Here is a 26,826-nt window from a genome sequence, read left to right on the forward strand (position 1 = left end):
TTTAGTTTATTGGCCTCCACCTACTTGGGTATTTGGCCAGCTCATCGTCGCGGAATAAGGGAAAAATATTTATATTCTAATGACATCTATCGTATGTCATTGTAATAATGTGTACCAGTTTGTTGAGATTGGAGTTTGTGAAGCAAACATTGTGAAGGACTCTTGTAAGTACTGGTGAACAGGGATCTCGTGAAATGGGCGGGGCTTGTACTGCGCAGACAAAGAAAGCCTTCGATCAGAAAAAGATGAAATTTACCCGAATATTACCGCTTTGTTCGTACCGCAATGTTGTCAATATGTGAATGACCACAGTAATATTGGGCATTTTTAGTATGATATCTAAGAAATGAGTTTTAAATAATTGACACTCTGCATGACGTGTAGATTCATAATCAGGTAAGAAATTTTTAAAATATTGTATAGAATAAAAGGAAAGCACTTTAATTTTAAAAGATCCTAATTGGAAAACTGTATTACTGATAAATATTTAACGTTTCAAATATTTAACGTTTCAAATTAAATATTTAAATAACGCAATAATTATATGATTTTTACTATCATTTTAATATTTTAAATTCATTTTAATATAACAGTAAAAAATTCGGCAAAATTATTTTATTTCATTTAAAAGGTATGTATAACATTATCTATTGTAAAATATTAGGTACTGAAAATTCTGAAACAATAATAGCATTAATGAGTAACGTTGTTTGTGTTGAGTGAATGTATGTTTCATCCATATACACTACAGGGCGACCTTCTTCCCTGTACCAAAGAATACATATCTCCCAAGAACCGACACAAACGGATTATCTATGAACTAAATTTTTATGCGCATGTGCCAGATCGGCCATTTCTCAATTTGTATGAATGGCAAATAATTTTGGTGACATTTGTCTTATACAGGATCGGCGTTTGTTGTCACAGTTGTTTGTTTGGCTTGGCTTGGCTTGGTGTTAGTATTTTGTTTTTATATCAGTTTGTAGCTCATAATATTTTGTATAGACTTATTTTCTAGGTTTTAAGTTTAGTTTTTACTTTATCTGTTTTATTTAATAAAAAAATCAGGAGGATACTGTAATGCTACATGAATCATTTTTGTGGGGTTGTAAGTTTTATATATTAACAAAGAATTCATATCTAAAGATTCACACTGTGTCCGGTAATTTTGACAACTGTCACAGTTACTATTTACTATGCCCATTAAGTGATTTTTAAGATATCCACAAACATAAGTAAAAGCATTTTCTGTGGGAATATTTTCTCTCCTGTAGCTGGTGTCTGAAATGGGTTTTGGTTGATTTTGTCTATCAAATATTGTTATTTAACATCCAGTAAAACTTGATTTAAGTCATTCATGCAATTCATACTTCCTGAATGTAAATATGTTTACCAGTACAAAGCCCTTGAAAATTTAATGGTGTTGGGTTACACAATCACCAACCTGTTGCCTGATACTGCCAAAAAGTTTTCTAAACAGTATTTATTTATGCATCTAGTTTTTAAATAAATAAAGACCAGTTTTGCCAACATGTCCCACAACTATTAATTGTTAATAGCCTACAACTATTAATTGTTATTTTCCAACATTTATGCAATTTAATTCTTTTTGAGATATCTTGATTATGTGCAAACCTAAATTAAATTTAATAAACTATGTTTCATTAAATTGTTTCTGTAGTTTGTATAAAACAATAACTAGGTCAAATATATAAAACAATTTATGACTGACTACTTGAAATTCAGGATTTTCAGGAGTAACATTATATTATAATTTAGCTAATTCAAAAAGTTTGATCCAATATCACTTGAAATTGTTTCAACATTCAAGTTAATGCTTGATAATTGACAATACACTCTTCATAATAGGTTTACATTCTCTTGATTATACTTGCGTTCCAACAAAAAAAAGCTAAAGACTGCTTTCATATGGAATATAAGCTTCTGACCATAATGATCAAAACGTTTCCATATATTCATAAAATACGTTAAGACCGCGTCCCACCATCAAATAATTTGATCAAACTGGTTTGAGCAAACTGAAAGTGACAGTTAGTGACGTCACATCCTGAGTGTTCATTGTGGATAATAATGAAAAATTTTAATTTTAAATAAAGTACAAACAAGTTAGACAACTCAATACAAAAAATTTGATCAAACTAGACTGATAGTGAGAGCACAGATTTTTAGAATTTCAAAAAAACTGCAATTGTGACGTCACTTTGACGTACTTCCTCAAGTGCGTCAAGTTTGCTCAAACTGTTTGATCAAATTATTTGATGGTGAGACGCGGCCTTTAGACTTTAGGGACATTTCATCGATACATAAAATGCAGGCTTGTCTTGTTCTAACATTGTCCGTGATGATATTTTCCAAATCGTACGTTCGCTATCTTTGTCATACAACGCACTCTGTCGAACAGAATGTAGTGACAAGAAGTGACAAACAACGCTATGAAATATTTGACACGGCTTCAGGAATATTTGCTTTGAATGGGGTTTGTATGTTGATTGTCTAGTCACAGATTGAGTTGTTTATTAAATAATATTGATTGTGTATTTGATACATAATTGATTTAAGGCGTGAAATTAATAAAAAGTTATTTATTGTTTATTATTTATGGAAGATCCAAGCAGAGAACGAATATAATGAATTAGGAAATACCTCGACAAACAAGTAATTGGTCCTAGGTTTTCACCCAAAGTAATCGAAAGTAGAACTGGAAGCGATATTGGAACTCTTCGTGTAACTTTGCGTCGATTGATCTACGATTTTACTAATTTTGTCATCTTGTTTTACATTTATATCATATTTTGAGTGACTTTAAAGCAGTACCCACGGTTGTAACTCTAAAACCGAAGTCCGATGTCAAATTTCTCATCTTTAATACCATCCATGGGTTATAAGCTTTCATTCGACACCTCATTTGTCATTCTATCTGTATAGTAACTGAGAAGTTGTATTCGCGGTCGGACGGATATCACTTGTGCTATTGCGGTGACTTTAAAAGAGTACTTCCGGTCGCATTTCTAAAACCGGAAGTCCTAGGTCAAATTTCCCACCTTTAGTACCATCCATGGATTATGAGCTTTCATTCGACACCTCATTTGTGATTCTACCTGGTATAGTGACGGAGGAGTTACATTTCCGGTCGGACGGACAGATAGTCTAGGTCAAATGTCTCACCTTGAGTACCATCCATGGATTATAAGCTTTCATTTGACACGTCATTTGTCATTCTACCTGGTATAGTGACTGAAGGAGTTATATTCGCGGTCGGACGGACAGACAGCCTATTAGGTCACACCAAGTCGTTCAAATTATCACCAACTTGTTCACACTTTTTCAAAATTGGTGAAAACAACAAATTATATTTTGTATCGTTGTATAAGCCAAAAAGAATAATTAGTGAATGTCACGCCACTATAATATATTTTATTATTGGTCTTTCAATGCTAAAATCAGGATAAAAAAGGTATTTTATCCATGGTTTTAATCAATATTATTCTCACCATTACTTTGTGTTGTATTTGCAACCTTTTGTAAATCAAAAATAATTCCACCTTATTAAGAATGTCAACAAAAGCCGGCCCTGCATGCAACCTTTTTCTCAGTGCAACTAAAATTTTATTGATACACGCCAGAAATGTGCGAGACTTTTCTCAGTGTACTCGCGTGTACACTTGCCAACTCGATGCTAAAATTAAGTACATGCTAACAACAAAAGAATCGCCGTCCGTGTCGGTTCTTGTGAGAGATATGTATTCTTTGCCTGTACTTATTAACAGCTCTTAAGTAGTGTATAGGTACGAAGCTTATGGATGTCATATCTTTCCATTAGAAGTCTTCGATTTGTTTTTGATTTCCTCCAACGGAAACCAGTGTCTCTTATAATTAATCTTTTAAAATTTCTTAAAAACTACCTTGATCGCCTCAACCATCTCTGAATTTTGACAGAATATTTTTTAACTGAGGTACTTATTCATCGCTCGTATGCAAATATGAATAATACGCTTTAACACCTCTTTGTCAATGTCTTCAAAAGTTTGCTTCGTTTTTCTGTTACAATGTTTTCTTGGAGAGGAAAACGAGGAGCATTGTCCTGCAATTACATATATTCCATTAGTGCCAGCATAAAGAAGCTGCTATGGATACCATATAAAATATGGTATAGGTATTTGTTTACTACTTTCTATAAGACATAACTTGGTCAATTTTAGTTTAACTGAGACTCTACAGATTACTGTACTTTTGGAAACACCTGTCGCGTCTACCACACGCTCTTTTATGCTATGATTAGGTATTGTGACACCTTCTTCAGCTTCCTTTTTCATGAAGGCTAACATATTAGCATTTATTTCTCGACTTTGACTATTAACAGGTCGTCCGGATAATTTAATTTTAATCTCCATGCTACAATTAAGGCCACAAGAGCCAGAGTGGCCTAACTGATTTTAACATTAATTTACATAATCAAAGAAAATGATCAGAAGCTATCAATGTCCGATTGTTTTAGTAATTGTATGTTGACCAAGAATCATTACTGGTCAACATACAATTACTAAAACAATCGGACATTTTGATAGCTTTTGATCATTTTCTTTGATTATGTAAAGTAATGTTAAAAGCAACTAGGCCACTCTGGCTCTCATGGCCTCAATTAAATAACACTAATTTAGGTATATCTACTTTTTATATTACAATTATTATTATTTACTTACCTTTACAGTTTTTAATTTTAGAGTTCCAAAAAGAACTTTTGCATAAAATGATAGAGATAGAGATGATAGAGAGAGGAAACTCATATGGGAAAAATACATCAAAAATCTCTTTGCAGACGAGAGGCCTGAGATAGAAGTCGTTCAGGAACAAGTGATAGATATTAACAACCTATCTGGTCCCGAGAGCACAATTGAAGAAATTCCTAGAGCAATAAATACCTCGAAAGACGGGAAAGCAGTTGGACCTGATAAAATTCCTGTTGAGTTACTCAGATTGTTAGATGAAGAGGGAATTACGATACTCCAAAGATTTTTCAACCAAATCTATAAAAAAGGAAAATTCCCTGTCCAATGGCTTGTATCTACCTTTATCCCTTTGCCAAAAAAGAACAACGCAACAAAGTGTCAAGAGCACCGACTGATAAGTCTGATGAGCCATTCTTTAAAAATATTCCTCAAAGTTCTTCACTACAGAATCTCCACAAAATGCGATAAGGTTATTGGTTGCTCACAATTTGGATTTCGAAAAGGCCTGGGTACCAGGGAAGCACTAGTTGCAACCCAAGTGCTAGCTCAGAACTGCTACGATCAAAGGAAAGATGTAATGATGTGCTTTATAGATTATGAAAAAGCCTTCGATCGAGTACAACATCATAAACTCGTACATATACTGAAACAACTCGACATAGATCAAAAAGACATTCGTTGCATAGAGGCTCTTTACTGCAATCAACCAGCTGTCGTCAAGGTGGACAATGAAACAACGCAAGCTCAAAAAATTCTCAGAGGTGTAAGACAGGGATGCATTCTCTCCCCACTACTGTTCAATCTATATTCAGAAAGTATCTTCCAGGAAGCTCTTGAGGAATGCGAAAGCGGCATCAAAGTGAATGGTACCTGGGTCAATAATATACGATATCCGGATGATTCGGTCTTAATAGCAGACAATATAGAAGACCTCCAAAACCTTCTTAATAAAATTGGAGAGCATAGTGAGAACATGGGACTTAGCATCAACATAAAAAAGACAAAGTTCCTTATAATCAGCCGTCAATTATGTCAACATCAAAATGCAAGACTAGCATATAACAACCAAGATGTAGAGCGCGTAAGAAAGTTTAAGTACCTGGGAACCTGGCTATGTGAAGACTGGATGTCGGATATGGAAATTAAATGTCGGATAGAAAGAGCCAGAAGTGCATTCATGAAATTCAGAAACGTCTTTACGAACTCTGACTTTGACCTAAACCTAAGATTAAGATTCACAAAATGCTATATATGGTCGGTGCTCCTATATGGCATGGAAGGATGGACTTTAAAAATAAACACAATGAATAAGCTAGAGGCATTTGAGATGTGGATCTATCGACGAATCCTTAAAGTTCCCTGGACCGCAAGAATAACAAATGAAGAAATCCTGAGAAGAATTGGTACAGAACGACAACTGATGTGCACAATTAAACAGAGAAAAACGGCATACCTGGGACACATAATTAGAAATGAAAGATATCAGTTTCTGCAAACCTTAATTGAAGGAAAGATCGAAGGAAGAAGGGGAGTGGGCAGGAAGAAAATGTCATGGCTCCGTAATGTCAAACAATGGACAGGACTAAAAAACATAGGAGACCTAATACATACTGCAAGGGATAGAGAAAAATGGTCAAACGTGATCGCGAACATCCATTAGTGGATTGCATAAGAAGAAGAAGCATAAAATGAATAAAATTAAAATAATTAAAACAAAATATACAAATGTAAAACGTAGAATAACAACAATAAAAAAAAAACGAAAAAAAAAATCAAATTTAAATACAGCGAGTAAAAGAAACAATGCAACGCTGGAAAAATTCTGAGGAGATCGTTCTGTAACGTCTACTCACGAATGGTTTTGCTCCAGCCCCATTTTCAAATTTGTGTCGGCGCAGTGACAACTTTGTTTCACGGGATATCTGTTGGCCTGTACTTTGTAGTTAGTAGTTTTCTTTGTTTTCTTTTTTCTCTTGATCAACATTAATGTTGCATCAATTTTTGTTTTATAGATGTTTGTTTTCTCTATCTCTCTCTCTCTCTCTCTCTCTCTTTCATAGTTTTTTTATGTCCTTTTCACTTCATTTGTTAGTTTGTTATGCTCCTTTTTGTATCTTTCAATAAATAGTTAGCACCCCTTTGTAAAAGCTCTTTTTGAACCTTGGTGTTTAAAATCCCTCTCCCACCCCCTTTATTACAGGTACAGGTAGATAACCTCACATATTGTATTTAGAACCAGCACCTATAGTAGTACAGTCTCTCTCTCTTTGTTAGGACGATCTTTATGACGTCCTATTGTCATGTTGGAATAGCTCTTATCTCAACAAAAACGACGACCGCAGAGGAAATCGGAACGTCAAATCTTTTTAGGTAAAATGTAATTGTCAATAGCTGTATTCGCGCTGCACGCCCCGAATGTATCCTGAACTTACCCAGAGGGAGATCTCCTGCGCATTAGGTGTTCATAGAGAAAAATTCGACCTTATTGAATGTCCAATTTTGTAATGCGCAGGCATTCTCCCTCTGGGTAAGTTCGAAGCTATTATAATCAACTGTAGCTAATCCCATATACACTTGAGTCCACAAGTCTTGACCCGTGCGTCATCATTTAAAACATACGAAATAAGTCGGAAATTTACTAAACGCAACAGCAAGTGACAGAAAGTGGGTATTACTCCAATCACGGGTTATAGTATAAAAATTGACGTTATCAAATAAATAGAATGTCAAATTTAAGTTTTGCTTTAAAATTTTGGTGCATAATTACAGCTACATTTGAAGTAGCTTAATAAATTATTTTATTATCATTGATTAATAAATAAATAAACGATTTATAAAAAAAATCAATAACATATTTTCTTTTTGTTATTTTATTCACTTTGGCGAAACATTAAACATAAGCATTCCTTAACTATGTCAATGAGGCTAGCTTTGCACGTTGTCAAAATTAATCGTAAAATAACATAAACTTACCATAAAATTTCAAACTCCAATATAAAATTAGTTGTAAAAACAACTGTTTGTATACTATAAAAAACTTCAAAATGCAAAAATTCGATAAATTAACAGCAAAAAATTCAACAAACTGACAGTCACAAAAGTAAACAAACCAAAACGTCAGAAATTGTACTTAAAATAAGTGAAAACATCCCCAATCGTCTTTTTTTGTACCTATCTCTTTTCAATGTACTGAGTCTAGATCGTTCATAAAAATAACATGTTTTTGCTTAATAACAGGCGGTAGCTGGTTTGTCATTAGTTTCATGCGTGGAAGAGAATGATGCTAGATAAAAAGTATGTGTTTTATCTCGCCAGGTATTAATGACGCACGGGTAAAGACTCATGGACTCAAGTGTAAACACAATATTTAACATAGTAGGAATAAGTTCGAATGATAAAATTAGTTTGAAAAGTAATAGTTATTAGTGAATTTCGCACTAATGATAAACACAGATGCGTAAATATGTAAAGATTGTAAGAGATATGTATGAGAGCGTGGGAGAGACTGATAAATTTCATGTGAAAGCAGGATTTCACCAAGGCTCGGTGCTTAGTTCTTATTTATTCTCATTAGTTTTGGATCAGATAACAGCGAAACTACAGGGTAACATTCCCTGGTGCGTAATGCATGCTGATGACGTGGTGTTGGTGGGAAATAGTGAAGGCGACTTGGATCAAAAACTGGAGCAGTGGAGCTCTTGAGGTAAAAGGTTAAAAAAAAATCCGTAGGACAAAGACATAGTATTTGGAATGTTCGTTCAATTACAATATCTTTGGATGGTGAAATGATTGTGAAAGTGGGTTTTAAATACCCAGGATCGGTATTACAGAGTAATGGGGAAATAGATGGAGACGCATGCAATAAAATTAGGGTTGGATGGATGCAATGGAAGGAAGCGAGTGGTGTTGTGTTGTGTGATTTAAAAATTCCAATGAAGTTGAAGGGAAGATCCTATAAAATAGTCGTAAGACCGGCTATGATGTACGGAACTGAACGCTGGGCAGTTAAAAACAAAGAGGAACAGCAATGCATGTGGCGAGGAAGAGAATGCTTAGATCCCAGCAAACAGACTTGAGCCCAATTACGTGATAATTACGTTAAATTTACGGCAAATTTCAACGAATACGTAACTCGGTGATTTATGACGGGAAAAAAACGTATTTCAGTGCCAAATCATTCACCTATATATTAGTGCTTTCTTTATACATGTTTGACATTAGAATAATATAAAATCATAATGACGAATATAGTACATGTTTTTTATAATATTTGTGAATTTTGGTTACATCGCAAAGGTACGTTTATTTCACGTAATAATCACGAAACAGAAATAACTTCCTTTGGTTAAATTTTGAGAAATATTTTGGAAACAAAATTTTACAACGGTGTTAGTTAAATACGTATCGCTTGAATTTTACTCATTGTATTTTATGGACGTCGAAAAATTAGATATATTTCACGCAAAAGTAATGTAAATAATACCAATATTTAAACAAAAAGTTTATGATTTCGCTTTTAAGATCATTTAGCATAACTATTTCAATCCAACCTTGATTTGAAGCTATTTTTTTCTTTAAAAATATCACAGGAGCTAAAATGATATTGAGTCTTATTTTCAAATCGCGCGCGGTGATGAAGTACTACCAAGCCTTTCTCCTCCTTTAAATACCATCACGTGACTAACATAGTTGGTTCGAAAACTAAATTAATCGATTTATCGAATAATAGATACGTTTCGATAGGATTATTTTTTTTATATTATTCTGGTATTGAAATATATTTTTAGTAAGACCAATTAGTTAATAGTAGAAGAAATTTAAAAACAAAAAGACAATTCGTAATACTAATTTAAAGTAAGTAGAATAGTTTAACTGTAATTTAAAAATAATCGATTTTTATAATCGATGATCATTACCTCTAATATCAGCTTCTCTGGCTCTGGCTTCTCACATTTCTCACAACAAAACAAAAAGTGAAACGTGAAGAGCTTTCCCTCGTTTTATTTTAGGCGGGTTTATTTATAGTAATGTCTTTCGTATTAACGTTTACCTCACTGCTCGAGGGTTGAAGTGCCATGATGCAATTAGAAAAAACAAGAAAGTGTCCAAGTGTCCTCCTCGAAATTAAAAGTGACCTGTGTTGTGTTTTGTGTTGGTAAATTTTTTAATGTGTCTTTAGGTCGGTACCATTTTTGGTTCATTATCTTGTATAATAATTATACAGGACAAATGTTTTAAAGTCTCTAAATTCTACTAAATAAATACATTGTTAATACTTTATATGCTTGTTTTATTTATATCATATTATGAGGATAATAATTACGTGATTCATAAGTTAATTAAGGTCGAATTATTTACGTGAACCGAGGACGTATCTTTCACGTGAATACTAATATATACATTTCCTAAAAGATACGTTAATCAACACGTATTTGCAACGTGAATTTCCCGAAAGATTTTATTGCTATTTAAGGTAAATAATACGTCTATTGAAGACGAGTTATTCACGTAATTTAAAGACGTATTTTCAATGTGACATTCCAACCAAATTTTCACGTGAAAAATGCAATTAGGGAAGCCGACCCCGCATAGGGATAATGGCAAAGAGGATGATGATGATGATGATGTTCTATAAACTTACCATTATTGCCCTCAATCCCCTAGCTCCCGTTTTTCTTTCCATAGCCAAATGGGCGATGGCGTTCAAAGCTTCTGGTGTAAATATCAAATCGCAATTGTCCATCCCTAGCAATCGTTTGTACTGTAGAAGCAGAGCATTCTTTGGCTCAGTCAATATCCTTACCAATAGAGTCTGGTCTAAGGAGTGGAAAGGAACTAAGACAGGAAATCTTCCTACAAATTCCTAAAAAAAGATACAATATAGTAAGTCTAAAAAAATGGTTAATGGCTAATAACTTACAGGTATCATTCCAAAGTCCATGAGATCTCTTGCTTGTACTTGTCTTAAGGCTACATCTTTTTCGTTATTTTCTTCTGCAGCTGACTGCGAAGATTGATGCATTGTCGCTTCTTGAGCTACAGCTCTCCTACCTTTACTGGAAGAAATTGGTGCTCCAAATCCTAAGTACTAAAAAAAAGAGTTACATATTTCAATTTATTTTTCATATTTTAAAATTCATATGTGGTTTAAGCATATTGAAACAATTAGTGTGTTTTAAGAGCGTAGGCGCAAATATTTTACGGCTATCCCTACTTTTTCTTTCTTTACACGGCAAATTACGTGTAGTAATCTTCTCACTGGTATGGAAGCTGCAGGAGATGTAAACATTAGTTGACAATGATATTGTCATCATCAACATAAAGTTCAGTTTTTGAATGTTCTTGGATAACCGTTACTTGTATAATCGCTTAAATTATTAATTCATTAAATTAATTGAATTCTTTTTTCACTAACAATGTATTAAGTGATTAAAATAATTTATATACTATGCAATAAACACTAATAACCGGGAAAAGAGAAAAAGTGATAAAGTGATTTTAATAATATACTATTACTATGGAACGCTTAGATAAATTTTGAACATCTTTAACAACAAAATACTTGGATCAAAGAATATACCCTGGTGTATTCTGTGCTTGGATCTTCCATAAATAATAAACAATAAATAACTTTTTTTTATTAATTTCGCGTCTTAAATCAATCATTTATCAAATATAATATCATATCCAAGATTGGATCGAATGGAACAGAACAACTTAGAACGGGATCCTACAACATTCACAAGAAATAATACGAGGAAAATATCAATACCATATATAAAAGGACTATCCGAGAAACTCAAAACAATAGGAAATAAATTCAACATTTCAACAACATTCAAAACAACCAACACATTGAGATCTATTCTATCTAAAACTAAACCTAACAATGAACAAGAAAGAACAAAGAATTGCATTTATAAAATACCTTGTGAATGCGAACAATTTTATTTAGGTGAAACATCAAGACCACTAAACGTTAGAATAAGTGAACATCAGTCTTATATTAAAAATAGAGAATTTGATAGATCTCAAATATGTCAACACGCATGGGATAATGAACATAGAGTTCAGTAGAGAGATTCAAGTATAGTCCTGAAAGAATCAGATAGTAAAAAGAGAAAAATCAAAGAAGCGGCTCTAATTATGCTAAATGATACCAATTGTGTCGCAAATTTCTCGGTAGAATGCAGTAGGATGTGGTTACCCATACTGAAAGAGGAAGTCAAGAGAAAGAAAATACCACGATTAGTAAGTCAATAACATATCGAGTTAGTACAAATTTTATATTTTAGAATTACTTATTGTAGATCTATGTATTATTAATATTATTTATAATTTAAACATATTAAAGTCAGAATTTGGTATTAGTTTTTTTTTGAAAGTAAATTAAATGTAAGACCAAATACTTACGATGTCGGGATAGTATCACGAGGTTTTTTCCTGGTTTTCCCTCGTGATTTACTATGGAATCTCTAACGCGAGAATTTTACTGTCATCGTTGCATGTGCTTGTCTTTTTAAAGACAGATCACATGCTATGATTTTTTGTGACGGATATTCTTGAGTTGGGATTGATTTCATGTAATCAAATGAACTATCTTTTAGTAAAGTCGTCCCAGGAACGCAACTCATAAATATTGGCGATATCATTTTAAAGTCTTCCACTTTAAAATGTATAATATACGTCTGAATTGCCAATATAAATGAGTCAGATTAAATAAATTATTAGAAGAATTTTTTTACTTAGCAACAACATTTTTGTTTATTTTAATAGTATTTTGTATTTTGACAACGAAACCCGATTTGGTCTTCGAAACGTTAATAAAATTATTTTTTCAATTTAATTGTGGCTTATTTCCCACTAAATAGTTAATCATGCATATCTTTAATATAAACAACTCAAAATATTCCTGAAGCCTTGTAAAATATTTAGTAGCCTTGTTTGTCACTGTCGTGTCACCACGTTCTATTCGACTGAGAGCGTTGTATGAAAAAAGCTAGCGAATGTTCGATTTGGAAAATATCACCACGTCCATTTTTTCGAATCCTGAAAAAACTAATAATTATTTTTGAAAAATTTAAACGTAGAATGAAACATTACGTCATTACCGAGGGTAGAAAGTCCCGTAGAATAAACAAAATGTTTCTTTTGAATGAGATATTTGAAATTAAAAATCACACTCAATTTTCTCTTCTTTTTCACCCCTGTAACTTATTAAAATAAACATTACAGAAGTTTTCAGGGACTTTCTACCCTCGGTAATGATGTAATCTTTCATTGTGCGTTTAAATTTTTCAAAAATACTTATTAGTTTTCTCAGGATTCGAAAAAAATGGATGCGTTTAAAAGGAATTACAACGAAATTTTGCGCCTACGCTCTTAATAATTCTGTGAAAATTTTGAGGCATATAATTTACTTACATTCTCATTATTTCTCCTTTGGATTACTCTTTCCAAACCGTTGTAGGCACCACTGGCTACAAATAGTATATTGGTTGTGTCAACTTGAATAGTTTCTCCTCTTAATTTCCTGGGTGAATTACGTTCGGGAACATTAACTATGGTACCTTCGAGCATTTTCAGCATACCTTGTTGAACTCCTTCACCTAAAACCAATTTTAATAACTTAATACAATCCAATCATGCCCAACTTATGGAATTTAAGATGATGGGATCAGAGATGGGGGGATACTTGATTTAAATTGATGTAAAATGGAAAAAATTCACAAACATAATAAATAAAACAAGTATTTTAAAACAAGTGAGACAGAGTAGTGTGCTTTCACCGTTGTTATTAAATGTGAACACCAAATTTATTTTTCAGTTTATTCGTGGAGGACTTAACAAATAAATATGTATAGTTGCAATGGATTTTTCTTCTTCATCAACCATTTTCCATCCACTTCTGAATATAAATCTTTCACAATGAAGGGTACAGGGAAAAAGGGGGAATGTCAGAAATTTTTATTTTTTGTTTTAATAATTCATTAGATAGGTTATATTCTGCACTTTACTATACGTAAATAACACTTGTTAAAAATGGGTTGTGTCATGAGATAACACTAATAATAAAATACCTATATAGGCGAAGAAGGGGGGAATGTCACGGGGTTACCGGTTAATTAGGGGGATTGTCAGTTGTGAAATACGCAGAAATAAGTGAAAACACATTGTTCTCGTGTGTTCCCACAGAGTAAATTTTCCAAACATATGATTTTGAAAAAAAAAATACCCTCAAAACATATCCATAATATTAGTCTTATAACTTTGAAAATGCTCTGCTGAAAAATTCAACAAAATTGACATTCCTCCTTTTTTCCCTGTACCCTTTAATTGCTTCCATCTTTCTTTCTATCTTGCTCCAATCTAATACACTGTCTACCACTGCTATTATGTCATCTACCCATCTCTTTTGAGGTCTTAGTTTAGTTTACCAAACTCTGCCCAGGTTAATCACATGTATGGTTATCTCTGCCCAACCGAAGCAAAACTATAACTGGAGAATAATACTATCATTTTTCTAAAGTAACTGGTAGCAAGCATTCATAACAAATGTCTTGGCAATGGGAAAATCGAAAGAACTGCACTGCAAAGTGCTAGAACATCCATACTATTTTCCAGATTTGGCTCCCCCTGACGTCCCTCTATTCTGAAATCTTTAAGACCTATCTATCTGGTCAGAGTTTATCTTCCAATTAGGAAGTCATTGCAATGTAGATGATCACTTTGCAGTATTATTTCCAGAGGAACACTAGGGAGACGTGATAAGACTAAAATACCGTTGGATGAAAAATAATATTGGAGATTAAGTTGAAAAATAAAACTGAAAACGTAAATTGTTGTTTCAGGGTAATCAGACCACCCTTGTAATAATAGTAGTACTTTCAGTTCAGTAAGTAATAAATGCAAGTTGATCTTACCTCCTACATCCCTCAGTTGGTGAATGCCAGGTACTGCTCCGATCTTATCAACTTCGTCTAGGAACACAATGCCGACTTGTGCCCTTTCGACGCTGTATCCGGCATCTTGCAGCAACTTCCCGATGACGCTTTCGATGTCTTCGCCTACGTATCCGGCTTGTGTTAAGGTAGTACAATCACATATGGCAAAAGGCACATCTAGGCACTGAGCTATGGTTTGAGCAAGAAGTGTTTTACCTAGAGAAACCATATATTTATATTAGTGTACTGTTTTTTTTTTCTGAACAAATTATTGCACAAAATTATTGCAGGAGAATAGACCACAGTATATCTCACAAAAGAATATGAGAACATGAGGCTTCAAACAGAAAAAGAGCTGTTAACCACAATAAAAGCCGCCAAAATCGAATACCTCGGTCATATCATGAGAAACAGCGAGAGGTATGGACTGCTGCAACTAATCATTCAATGAAAAGTAGAAGGAAAACATGGACCAGGAAGGCGAAGGATTTCCTGGCTGAAAAATCTACGTACGTGGTTCAACACCCACAAATATTTTCAGAGCAGCAGTGTGCCAAGTACAGATTGCCATGATAATCGCCAACATCCGAAACGGATAGCAATTACCAGAAGAAGATATCTCACAAGATCCTGTGACAATAGCTCTGTTCCAACCAACAGTCAATCTAGACGGAGAGGCGGCGCCGAAAAATCACTCTGAATTTACTAAAGTTGATTACCGTGATTGTGTAGAGAAACATATTGCGGTCGGTCAACCGAAACGTAGAACAGGTGGTACTGACAGCTTGTCAAAGTTGCTTACCTGCGGAGGTAATTAAATCCATTAACTAAGGCTGAAAATCAGTACACACATTCTAAATTGAATATAAATAACAATTATTATAGTCGGTCAGCTGTATGACGGGACAGAGCCGGTCGGTCGGCCCCAATGAATGTACAGGGTTATTCACTATATTTTGACCCCCCCTCTAAACTGCTTTATTTACAGAATTAGAAAAAAATGTAAAATACAAAAGTTATTCGATTTTTTAATTATGATTTTTTAACATATATATCGTACTAGTGACGTCATCCATCTGGGCATGATGACGTAATCGACTATTTTTTTAAATGAGAATAGGGGTCGTGTGCTAACTCATTTGAAAGGTTATTTAATTCTCTATGCAGTAATATAACCATTAAGATCATTATTTATACAGGGTGTCCAAATTTTTTTTTGAATTAATTAAACAATTAATTTAATTTAAAAAAAGTTTTTTTTGACACCCTGTATAAACAATCATGGTAATGTTTAGATTACTGAATAGGGAATTGAATAACCTTTCAAATGAGATAGCACACGACCCCTATTCTAATTTAAAAAAATAGTCGATTACGTCATCATGTCCAGATGGATGACGTCACTAGTACGATATATATGTCAAAAAATCATAATTTAAAAATTGAATAAGTTTTGTATTTTACATTTTTTTCTAATTCTGTAAATAAAGCAGTTTAGAGGGTGGTCAAAATATAGTGAATAACCCTGTACATTCATTGGGGCCGACCGACCGGCTCTGTCCCGTCATACAGCTGACCAACTATAATAACTTTTATTTGTATTCAATTTAGAATGTGTGTACTGATTTTCAGCCTTAGTAAATGGATTTAATTACCTTCGTAGGAAAGCAACTCTAAGATACCCTCTCAGTAACCCCTGTTCTACGTTTCGCTTGACCGACCGCAGTATGTTTCTCTACACTCTCACAGTAATCAACTGTGAAATAACTAGCTTTAGTAAATTCAGAGAAATTTTTCAGCGCTGCCTCTTGGACTAATCTAGTCAGAAATCGTCAGCAAACCGTTGGCCAGTGCGAGAGCATAATAGGCCTTAATACGGTCATCAGTGCTATTCCCTCTACTCGCGCTGGTCGAGTAATCGCTGACAGTTTCTGACTGGTTTGACCGCTATCTGGAACAAACCTAATAATGACGAAGGAAGCTGAAATTACATAGGAAAATTAAGCAGAAAAGAAAGCCGAAAATAACAAAGCACCAGGAACAGGGAACATAAAAATGGAACTGCTGAAATATTGAGGCTCAAGGATCGTATCCTTACGAGTGTTGTTCAATAAAATTGAAGCAGGGAAGGAGATTCTAGATAAGTGGAATCTATCATGCATGCCCTCCATTTTCAAAAAAGGAGACAAACGGTCAATGATAAGCCGAGGTGGTACTTGTATGAAAGATATAGAAATGAAAATATCACGGGGAAAGCAAGTCACGAAAGCACCCCATGAAGTGATATGGAACAACACTAACCAATGAAAACAAAAAAAAAGTAGCTGAATATTACCCTATTGGCACCGTGCAAGTTCGGAAAAACGACACCTGGTTTTATAGCTCAGCAACATTTTTCGCAATTTTATTATATTGGCCCATTATACTAGTCCTGGTTGCTGGATAATTGTCAAGGCCATAGCCCAAAAGAATATAAGAAGAAAAAGTGAGAATGAGGTTACGTTATTAAAAGGTAAACAATTGTATGTAGTAAATAAAATTAATTATTAAAATGCAGTACTGCAAGCAAAATACAATTAATTAAATTTACCTTTATATAATAGTTGCAGATCACATCAATATTGTGAAGCAACATATAATTTTTCTTCTTCAATGACAGTAGGTATGAAATATACGTCAATTTGACAATTTCAATTGACAATATGAATTATTTAAGAAAGTTGCAAGATTTCTCCGCTATTCGCGCACGATCGTTTCTCGTATCCCCTCCAGGTACTTGCACACAACGACTATGGAACGAAAGTATGGCCAATGACAAGAACAATATGAAATAAAATACGAACAGTTTAATTGGACTTAATGAGATGTCTACAATCCGCCAGAGGATGGACTAAACCCAGAGGAAATATGGAACAGAATGGAAGTGGAATAATCAATTATACAGGGTGAGTCACCACTAACGGGACGGAAGATTACAGCGAAATGGTAAAAGATTTGAAAAAAATTTTAAATTAGTAGTTTGTAAATTGATAAAATCTACATTTTAAAATTATTTTGAAATATACAAGGTGTCCCAATAAATGGCGGCGTATCAAAGTTATATTTTTTCTTATGGAACACCCTATATTTTATGGCATTTTTTAATTGTCCGCAAAAAATAAGGTATAGTTTTATAAGGCTTCCCTATACCTATGTACAGAGTGTTCTGAGTTATGTTGACTTTTCTTAAAATGTAAAGTTTTAAAAGAAGGCTTATTCTCAAGTTATTTAAGAAATTATAAAAAAATTACTTTTACATTTAAATATTTGGATATTGGTTGAATGTATTTCATGATTAATTATTACACATTTATTTACAGGGTGTTCAAAATTTACAGTTTCATTATTGGATTATTCAATGTGCCATATGATTCTTATTTTAAATGGAACACCATGTATATTAATAAATAATTATACTAAACAATTTTACCTCTTTCGAATGGTATATGGACGTCCTATACCTAGGTCATATAGTTTTTGCGTAATATACAATTATTTAAATTATTAATCTGTAAATCGATTTTAAAACAAAAGATGTAGTTAATTAATGGCATTGTATAACATTGTCACCTTATGAAGTACGGTCTGGTTTTTATTTTATAATTAATGCATTCCATGATTGACTATTACACATTTATTTACAAGGTGTTCAAAATTTACCGTTTCATTATTGGATTATTTAATGTGTCATATGATGCTTATTTGAAATAAAACACCATGTATATTAATAAACTATTGTACTAAGCACAGGTTCCTCTTTTGAATGGTATAGGGATGTTCTATAACTAGGAGTCATAGTTTTTGCGTTTTTTCTTAAACGGTAAATTGATTTTAAAAATAATATTTATAGTCACTCTCGATTTTTAAACTGTACGAAATAAATGTTTGTTTACTGTATCATAATGAAATGAAAATTATGTCTATTTACTAGACCATTATTATGAAAAGTAGGTATATTGGTCTGTATACAATACATTAAAAAAATCAGGATCTTCTATAAAGTCTAAAGTCCATAAACGATAAGTTAAATATTTATCATAATCCTGTTTGGTCTAATACTGGTGTAGTTGAGTTTTATAATATGGATAATAGTGGTTTCTCTTAAGTATTCTAACAGTCGTTTGACTGATTTACAATTCACCCGAAATTTTTTCTCTACTAGTATTTGGGTTTTCCGTAACAGAAAGCAGGACATAAAGCGCATAAAGCGTCATCACAAATAACTGGTATATTTTTATTTAACTTTCCGTATGCAACATTAGCAGTAGCACGGAATCTATTGAAATCTCTCAAAAACGTCCTTTTTTGGGTGTCTTCTATCAGGATACTTTTGAGCGTAAACTTAAGAAGGTAAGATACAATTTTGCAAACACTCCCCAATGCAAAGTACCATGTCTACTCTTTCGTGGATACCGTGATTATTCATTTTTAGGAACAATTAAATTTGAATATCATACACGGATGTTTATATTTTTGATAATTACCAGTCCGTACTGTCATAAAATGACAATGTCATACAATGAGATACATCTTTTGTTTTAAACTCGATTTACAGATTAAGATTTTAAATAATTGTAAATTACGCAATAACTATTAGAGCTAGGTATAGGACATCCAAATACCATTCTAAAGAGGTGACTCCGTTTAGTATAATGGTGTATTAATATACATGGTGTTCTATTTAAAATAAGCATCATATGACACATTGAATAATCCAATAATGAAACTGTAAATGTTGAACACCCTGTAAATAATTGTGTAATAATTAATCATGGAATACATTCAACCAATATCCCACTATTTAGATGTAAAAGTATTTTTTTCATAATTTCTTAAATAACTTGACAATAAGCCTTCTTTTAAAACTTTACATTTTAAGAAAAGTCACCATAACTAAGAACACTCTGTACATAGGTATAGGGAAGCCTTATGAAACTATACCTTATTTTTTGCGGACAATAAAAAATGCAATAAAATACAGGGTGTTCCATAAGAAAAAATATAACTTTGATACGCCGCCATTTATTGGGACACCCTGTATATTTCGAAATAATTTTAAAATGTAGATTTTATCAACTTACTAACTACTAATTTAAAATTTTTTTCAAATCTTTTACCATTTCGCTGTAATATTCCGTCCCGTTAGAGGTGACTCACCCTGTATATAGGTTGGAAAACAAAGCCCTGCAATGGTAGGGCATGTACAAAGAAAGCCAGAGCACAGGTGGCCGAAAAGAATATTGGACTGGGATCCGTGGTGCAGAAGACGAAAAGGAAGACCTGCTATGAGATTGAAAACTTGCATAAGTAATGCTATGATAGATAGAGATATCAAAGAAGGTGGCTGGGAGAATAAAGTGCTGTGAAGGACGAAAACGGCCAACTCATATGGGAAAAAACCAAAGAAAAAGAAAAATTGTGACTAAGTTGCCGATTGTCGACTTCTCGAAAAAATTTCGAAGGAAGACTTAATGGGAGATTCCCATGGTTTATATAATTTAAAACAGAAAAATCTGAGAAGAGACACTGAAAAGCAATACAAAATGAGGTATAAGTAATAACATCGACTTACCTGATCCTGTTGGTCCCAACAAGAGTATATTGCTTTTCTCTAACTTCAGTTCATGTGTCGTCCTTTCCAGAATATCCGAGCCCTGTCCCGTTTTAGTTCCTGCCGGTGGAGTTGATTCAAAGGTTCCTCCCAAGTTCAGACCTAGTGAAGCATTACCTAAACCTGTTATGTGGGGTTGATCTGCAATATTTTACTTTTTGACAAATAGACGACCAAACAAAAAGGACTGTTTTTTAATATTTAAGGTGAATTTTTGGGGTAAGCAGTCAAATAATATTAGGTAAAACGTCCCAATTTGCTCTCTTCAAATTATACAAAAATCATTATTTAACATATTAAATAAATATTTATGAAAAACTGTTGAATGTTGAGAAATAACATAATTTAGAGGTCATTTTAATTATGTTGTTCTGAAGCTATTTCCTTGTGGCATTTTTATAATTAACTATTTTGATTGGGAAATAACCCACAATTAAATTGAAAAACTAATTTTATTAACGTTTCGACGCCCAAATCGGATGTCGTTGTCAAAATACAAAGTATTACTAAATTAAACAAAAATGTTGTTGCTTAGTAAAAAATTCTTCTAATAATTTATTTAATCCGACTCATTTATATCGGCAATTCAGACATATATTATACATTTTAAAGTAGAAGACTTTAAAATGATAGTGCCTGTTACAACTCTGTAACATATCGTTAAATTCACGGCTGTCTTATTCACTTCAGATTTTGACAATTCTCACTTGACATATAATTAAAAAATAATTTTTGATGCATAGCAAATTAGTCAATTAAATTTAGTTATTTTAGTATTTCAAAGTATTTGTGATACGAAATAAAATAATTTTAGTTATCCAAGTTAATCATCCATTCATTTCAACGCCGAATAAAACCTTGTTTTCGACTCGACAAAATTCATCAGAGTCTTTGGAATCAACCTAGAAAGAATTAGGTTCTCGTCTTATGTGAGGAACAAGATATTCATCAATTCAAAGAATAATTTTGGTGGAGCGTTCCTGCATAGTGCCAATATTTACGAGTTGCGTTCCTGGGACGACTTTACTGAAAGATAGTTTATTCGATTACATGAAATCAACCCAACTCAAGAATATCCGCCACAAAAAAATCATAGCATGTGATCTGTCTTTAAAAAAACCAAATGCAACGGTGACAGGAAAATTTTCGTGTTAGAACGGGATCCTATAACATTCACAAGAAATAATACGAGGAAAATATCAATACCATATATAAAAGGATTATCCGAGAAACTTAAAACAATAGGAAATAAATTCAACATTTCAACAACATTCAAAACAACAAACATATTGAGATCTATTCTATCTAAAAGTAAACCTAACAATGAACAAGAAAGAACAAAGAATTGCATTTATAAAATACCTTGTGAATGCGAACAATTTTATTTAGGTGAAACATCAAGACCATTAAACGTTAGAATAAGTGAACATCAGTCTTATATTAAAAATAGAGAATTTGATAGATCTCGAATATGTCAACACGCATGGGATAATGAACATAGAGTTCAGTGGAGAGATTCAAGTATAGTCCTGAAAAAAAAACACAGTAAAAACAGAAAAATCAAAGAAGCGGCTCTAATTATGCTAAATGAAACAAATTGTGTCGCAAATTCCTCGGTAGAATGGAATTATTTATATATCTATGTATTAATAATATTATTTTTATAATTTAAAATAACATAGGTATATATATATTAAAGTCGGAATTTTTATTAGTTTTGAGAGTAAACTAAATGTAAGACCAAATACTTACGATGTCGGGATAGTATCACGAGGTTTTTTCCTGGTTTTCCCTCGTGATTTACTATGGAATCTCTAACACGAGGATTTTACTTTCACCGTTGCATTTGATTGTCTTTTTAAAGACAGATCACATGCTATGATTTTTTGTGACGGATATTCTTGAGTTGGGGTTGATTTCATGTAATCGAATGAACTATCTTTCAGTAAAGTCGTCCCAGGAACGCAACTCATAAATATTGGCAATATCATTTTAAAGTCTTCTACTTTAAAATGTATAATATATGTCTGAATTGCCAGACATATTGTCTGAATAACGAGTCAGATTAAATAAATTACTAGAAGAATTTTTTACTAAGCAACAATATTTTTGTTTAATTTAGTAATATTTTGTATTTTGACAACGACATCCGATTTGAGCGTCGAAACGTTAAGAAAATTAGTTTTTCAATTTAATTGTGGCTTATTTCCCAATCAAAATAGTTAATTTTAATTATAAAATAGTAAAACGTTGCTATCGTTCTCCCTCATACTTTCTATATTTGCTGGTGACTCACTGCATTTCTTGTTTAATGACATATATATGTGTTAAGTTATCTGTGTAGAATTGGATATACTGCTATGGTGTGAGCACCTCCGATTAAAATCAATTCAAGTATATTTAAAATGGCAGGTTTCCCACATTTCCATAAATTAACTCCATAGGACCGAATAAGTTTAAGAATCGTTTTGTACAGAAGTAATTACGATCTATCAATATTTGACTATAGTTGTGTTCAGTGACCAGAATAAAATTCTACAAACTAACTTTTTCTTTTTGAAGTTATACTTCTTTAGGCGCGTTGGGAGTAAATTTTATGTGCGCGAATTCATCAAAATCTTGGTCCTGGGCGCAGCTCAAACGTTATACGGGCTCTGATTGGGTAATTACAATGACCTGTTAACAATTGTTCAATATGTCGGTTATGGGTAAACAAATGTTGTGTATATTAGTTTTTATTGTTATGAGGACGGAGAAAAAAGCAAGTTTATAATTGTAGTGACTTTTTAAATAGTTTTTAAAAGCAACAGGTACGTATATAATCGTAAATGTTTCAGAATTGTAATAAAAAATTACATAGGTACTTACTTATTTGGAAAATGTATGTAACCTATCTAGTAGGTAATGCTTTGATTTACATAATTTGATTACCAACAAAATTTCTACCAATCTTCATCTAATTATATTGTTTTCTTACTCCATGTTTTGTTGTATTTTAATATTTTAAATCCACAAAAATCAAACTAATTTGATTAATTTCAGAACTGTCAAACAGTAAAACGTTCAGTTGGCCTATCTTCGCACATGACAGGTACGTGTAAGTGGTTAAATGAGTAGAGGCTTCGCATTCAAGTCATAGCCCAAAAGCACGCTAATAAACGAGGGTTCGAATCCCAATGCAAGTTTTTATTTTTTTTTGCATTTTAGGATTGTAAGTATATTTATTATATAATTTTTTTTTAGAAAATGCGTATTTAGTTAAAATTTTTGCCAACAATTACACAGGTTTACAAAAAAAAATAAACTGTGGACTATTTGACGAAACCATATGACAAGGGGGTTTTTGGGGTCGCTGATCACGAATCCGGGATCCACTGATCTCTATCACATCAGGTAAAGGTCAGTTCAAGGTCAAATCAAGATAAATCGATAATCGCTCTGAAAAAGTATATTAGGGGGTTTTTAGGGTCGCTGATCACGAATCCGGGGTCCGCTACCTTCCCTCACGTCTAGCTCAAGGTCATTTCAAGGTCAAATCAAAATAAATCGACACAATCGCTTTGGAAAAATATATTAGGGGGTTTTCTGGTCGCTGATCACAAAACTGGGGTCCATTGAGCTCTACCGCGTCAGTAAAGGTCATTTCAAGGTCAAATCAGTTTTGTGATCAGCGACCCCAAAAAACCCCTAATATACATTTTTAGAGCGATTGTGTCCATTCACCTTGATTCGACCTTGAAATGACCTTGAGCTAGACGTGAGAGGTCAGCGGACCGCGGATTCGTGATCAGCGACCCCAAAAACCCCCTAATATACTTTTTCAGAGCGACTGCAGATTTATCTTGATTTGACCTTGAAATGACCTTAACCTGATGTGATAGAGATCAACGGACCCCGGATTCGTGATCAGCGACCCCAAAAACCCCCTTGTCATATGGTTTCGTCAAATAGTCCACAATTTATTTTTTTTTGTAAACCTGTGTTATTGTTCAGAAATCATTTCTTTGTGGCATTTTTCAATGTGTTTGTGTGTGTTTTATTCTTTTATTTTTTTAATTTTTGGTATTGTTTTAATAAAAATTTTTGGAAAGTAGTAAGTATTAAAATTAGTTTAATATTTAAATAAAATATAAATAAACTGTTTAAAGCACATATTAATTTCGTTGGAATCATATAATAGAAGTATAACTTCTTACGTGCGTACACAGTACACACACATTCTTTTTTTATCATTTTATTAGGTGCAAATTTACAATCTACTCTAATTACAACACAAAGTATTTAGCAAATAGTAGCAAACAGTAAGTGCACAGTAGAATCGTACCATGCTTTGGGCACCGTCCATCGATGGTTCTCCAATACACCAAATCAGTTAGGTCTTCTGGACATGTCCATTTCGTCTTCTTCCCACAAGTGGCGGCTGGTAGTTGTTGAATAGTTTGATTTTCATGGGCGAAATTTCTTTCTTGGGCTTTGTTTGCGTGTAGTTTAATAACATCTTCAATGAATGGTATCCCAAGGTCATTATGGATAGTTATATTGGAAACATACCAAGGTGCATTTGCTATCATACGCAGCGTCTTTGATTGGAAGGTTTGCAGTATTTTAGTGTTGCTCGGTTTGCTGCAGCCCCATAACTCTATATCGGCTTTAGCATAATTTTGTATATTAATACTTTGTTTTCTAATGATAACTGGGATCTTTTACTTAGCAGCCAGTACATTTGTCTGACTTTTAAGTTTAGTTGTGCCTTCTCTTGTTTTTGACAAACTAACTTCAAAAGAGAAAAAAAAGATATAGTGATATTATTAGGTACTTTACTTCAGTTTTTTGTTATTACGTACTTTCAAAACCTAATACAGAATACTTAAATAAATAAAATCTTTAAAAATTAGTTTAAGAGTTTTATCAAATTAGTTCGCAATGACCACTTTCCCCAATAATTTAACCTTATTTATGATCTATTTAGTTACTAAAGATCTGATATATTATACACAGAGTTAGAAGTTGAAGAAATGAACATTCAGAAGATACGTTACACAAGGATTCATAGCATAGCCATCCCATCCTTTGAGGTTTGATCACTTTTGCAATGCTCTAAATATCAGAAAAGAGAAAGTTTACAGTTGTTTATATATCTAGTATGTCTCAGGTGTTATTGTGAACTAAGAAGTAAAATTTTAGATCGGTTCAATTTACCAAATATTTCTTTCTTTACTTTTTTTTTTTAAGTTTTAATCGTCTTTCTAGCTAAACAAATATTTCAAAGAAATTATTTTCAATCTACACTCTTCAAAATAATGAGCACTTTTAGGAAGGTGGCGATAAATTTTGATGTCGAATGATTGATGCATTTCAACAGTGATATAAATGGCAATATCCATTGGTTTTTGATAATAAATACTGCCTGCTTCATCTTAAGCTAGGATAGATACATTTTGCTTTTTTTAACTGAAAGACAAAATTCAGCCAAAAAAAAACTGGATCCTCTCAATCGATGTATTGTGTGACATCCCTCATCTAGCCTAACGAGATAACATAGCGGTGTTGCCGATACAAAATATCTTTTCCACTATTCCATTTGAAAGCAGAGCATTCAATATCAGGTTAAATCTTCGCTTATCTATGTTCATTTCTTCGCGTTCTCAAAGTGTATAATAAAATAACTTACAAATACAAATATAATAATATTTTTAACATATTTGAACAAACCTCTATGAGTAACGCTGTGGGGTCCTTGTTCCATTACAGCCATGTCTTGTCTAATATTTGATTGTGTAGGACTATTATTGTATATTCTTTTATAGTGGTTGTACACTGCTACGGATAATATCTGAAATATTAAAAAAGTCTATAATCGTTTATTCATAACACAATTAAATCAAAACAGGAATAAAAAATAACTACTGTTTTGAAGATATATTAGGCGTCAGTGAAAAAACACATTTGAAATAATAGGTTGTTTACATGATATACAAGTTTCCTTTAAGGGATTGTTTTGGAAACTTGATCAACTAATACAATGCTCCGAAGAGTTTTAAACGCATTAGCACAAAGTGAATTATATCTGGATAACAATCCAGTCTAGAAATAAAAAAAAATGTGTGTGTACTTTGTACGCATGTAAGAAGTTATACTTCTATTATAATATTATAATCTAACTTCATATTATGATTTCAACGAAATCAATATACCTATCTACTTTAAACAGTTTTTTTGTACTGTATTTAAATATTAAACTAATTTTAGAAGGAACAAAAAGAATACAAAAAAAAAAGGATATGACTTTGTCAGGATTCGAACAGGGGACCTCTCGATCCCTAGGCGAATGCCCTACCGATCAGCTACCACCGCTTTTGTATTCAGTCGATCATTTCTCGGATATAATTACAATCACGGTGACAGATACAATAATTGAAAATAAAAATTTTCAATAATACATACTTATAATAAGGAGGAAGACAAATCCACAGACATAAAAATT

The 26,826-nt window shown here is 32.8% G+C and overlaps 1 protein-coding gene across 3 annotated transcripts in view; it reads right to left on the reverse strand.

The window, feature by feature from the left end:
- The window catches only part of LOC114327605 (ATP-dependent Clp protease ATP-binding subunit clpX-like, mitochondrial), a 131,969-nt gene that overhangs the window by 6,208 nt on the left and 98,935 nt on the right, over positions 1–26,826 (reverse strand). The window contains exons 4-9 of one of the 3 annotated variants that reach the window (XM_028276277.2): positions 26,055–26,175; positions 20,304–20,444; positions 14,672–14,908; positions 13,173–13,357; positions 10,669–10,836; positions 10,390–10,611 (exon numbers count right to left, since the gene is read on the reverse strand). In XM_028276277.2, coding sequence (XP_028132078.1) covers positions 10,390–10,611; positions 10,669–10,836; positions 13,173–13,357; positions 14,672–14,908; positions 20,304–20,444; positions 26,055–26,175 — 1,074 coding nt within the window. Of the gene's footprint in view, positions 1–10,389; positions 10,612–10,668; positions 10,837–13,172; positions 13,358–14,671; positions 14,909–20,303; positions 20,484–26,054; positions 26,176–26,826 lie in introns of all 3 variants that reach the window. The other 2 variants (XM_050642023.1, XM_028276276.2) reach the window with 2 other exon arrangements.

This window comes from Diabrotica virgifera, chromosome 1 (assembly GCF_917563875.1).
Source record: "Diabrotica virgifera virgifera chromosome 1, PGI_DIABVI_V3a".
NCBI lineage: Eukaryota > Metazoa > Arthropoda > Insecta > Coleoptera > Chrysomelidae > Diabrotica > Diabrotica virgifera.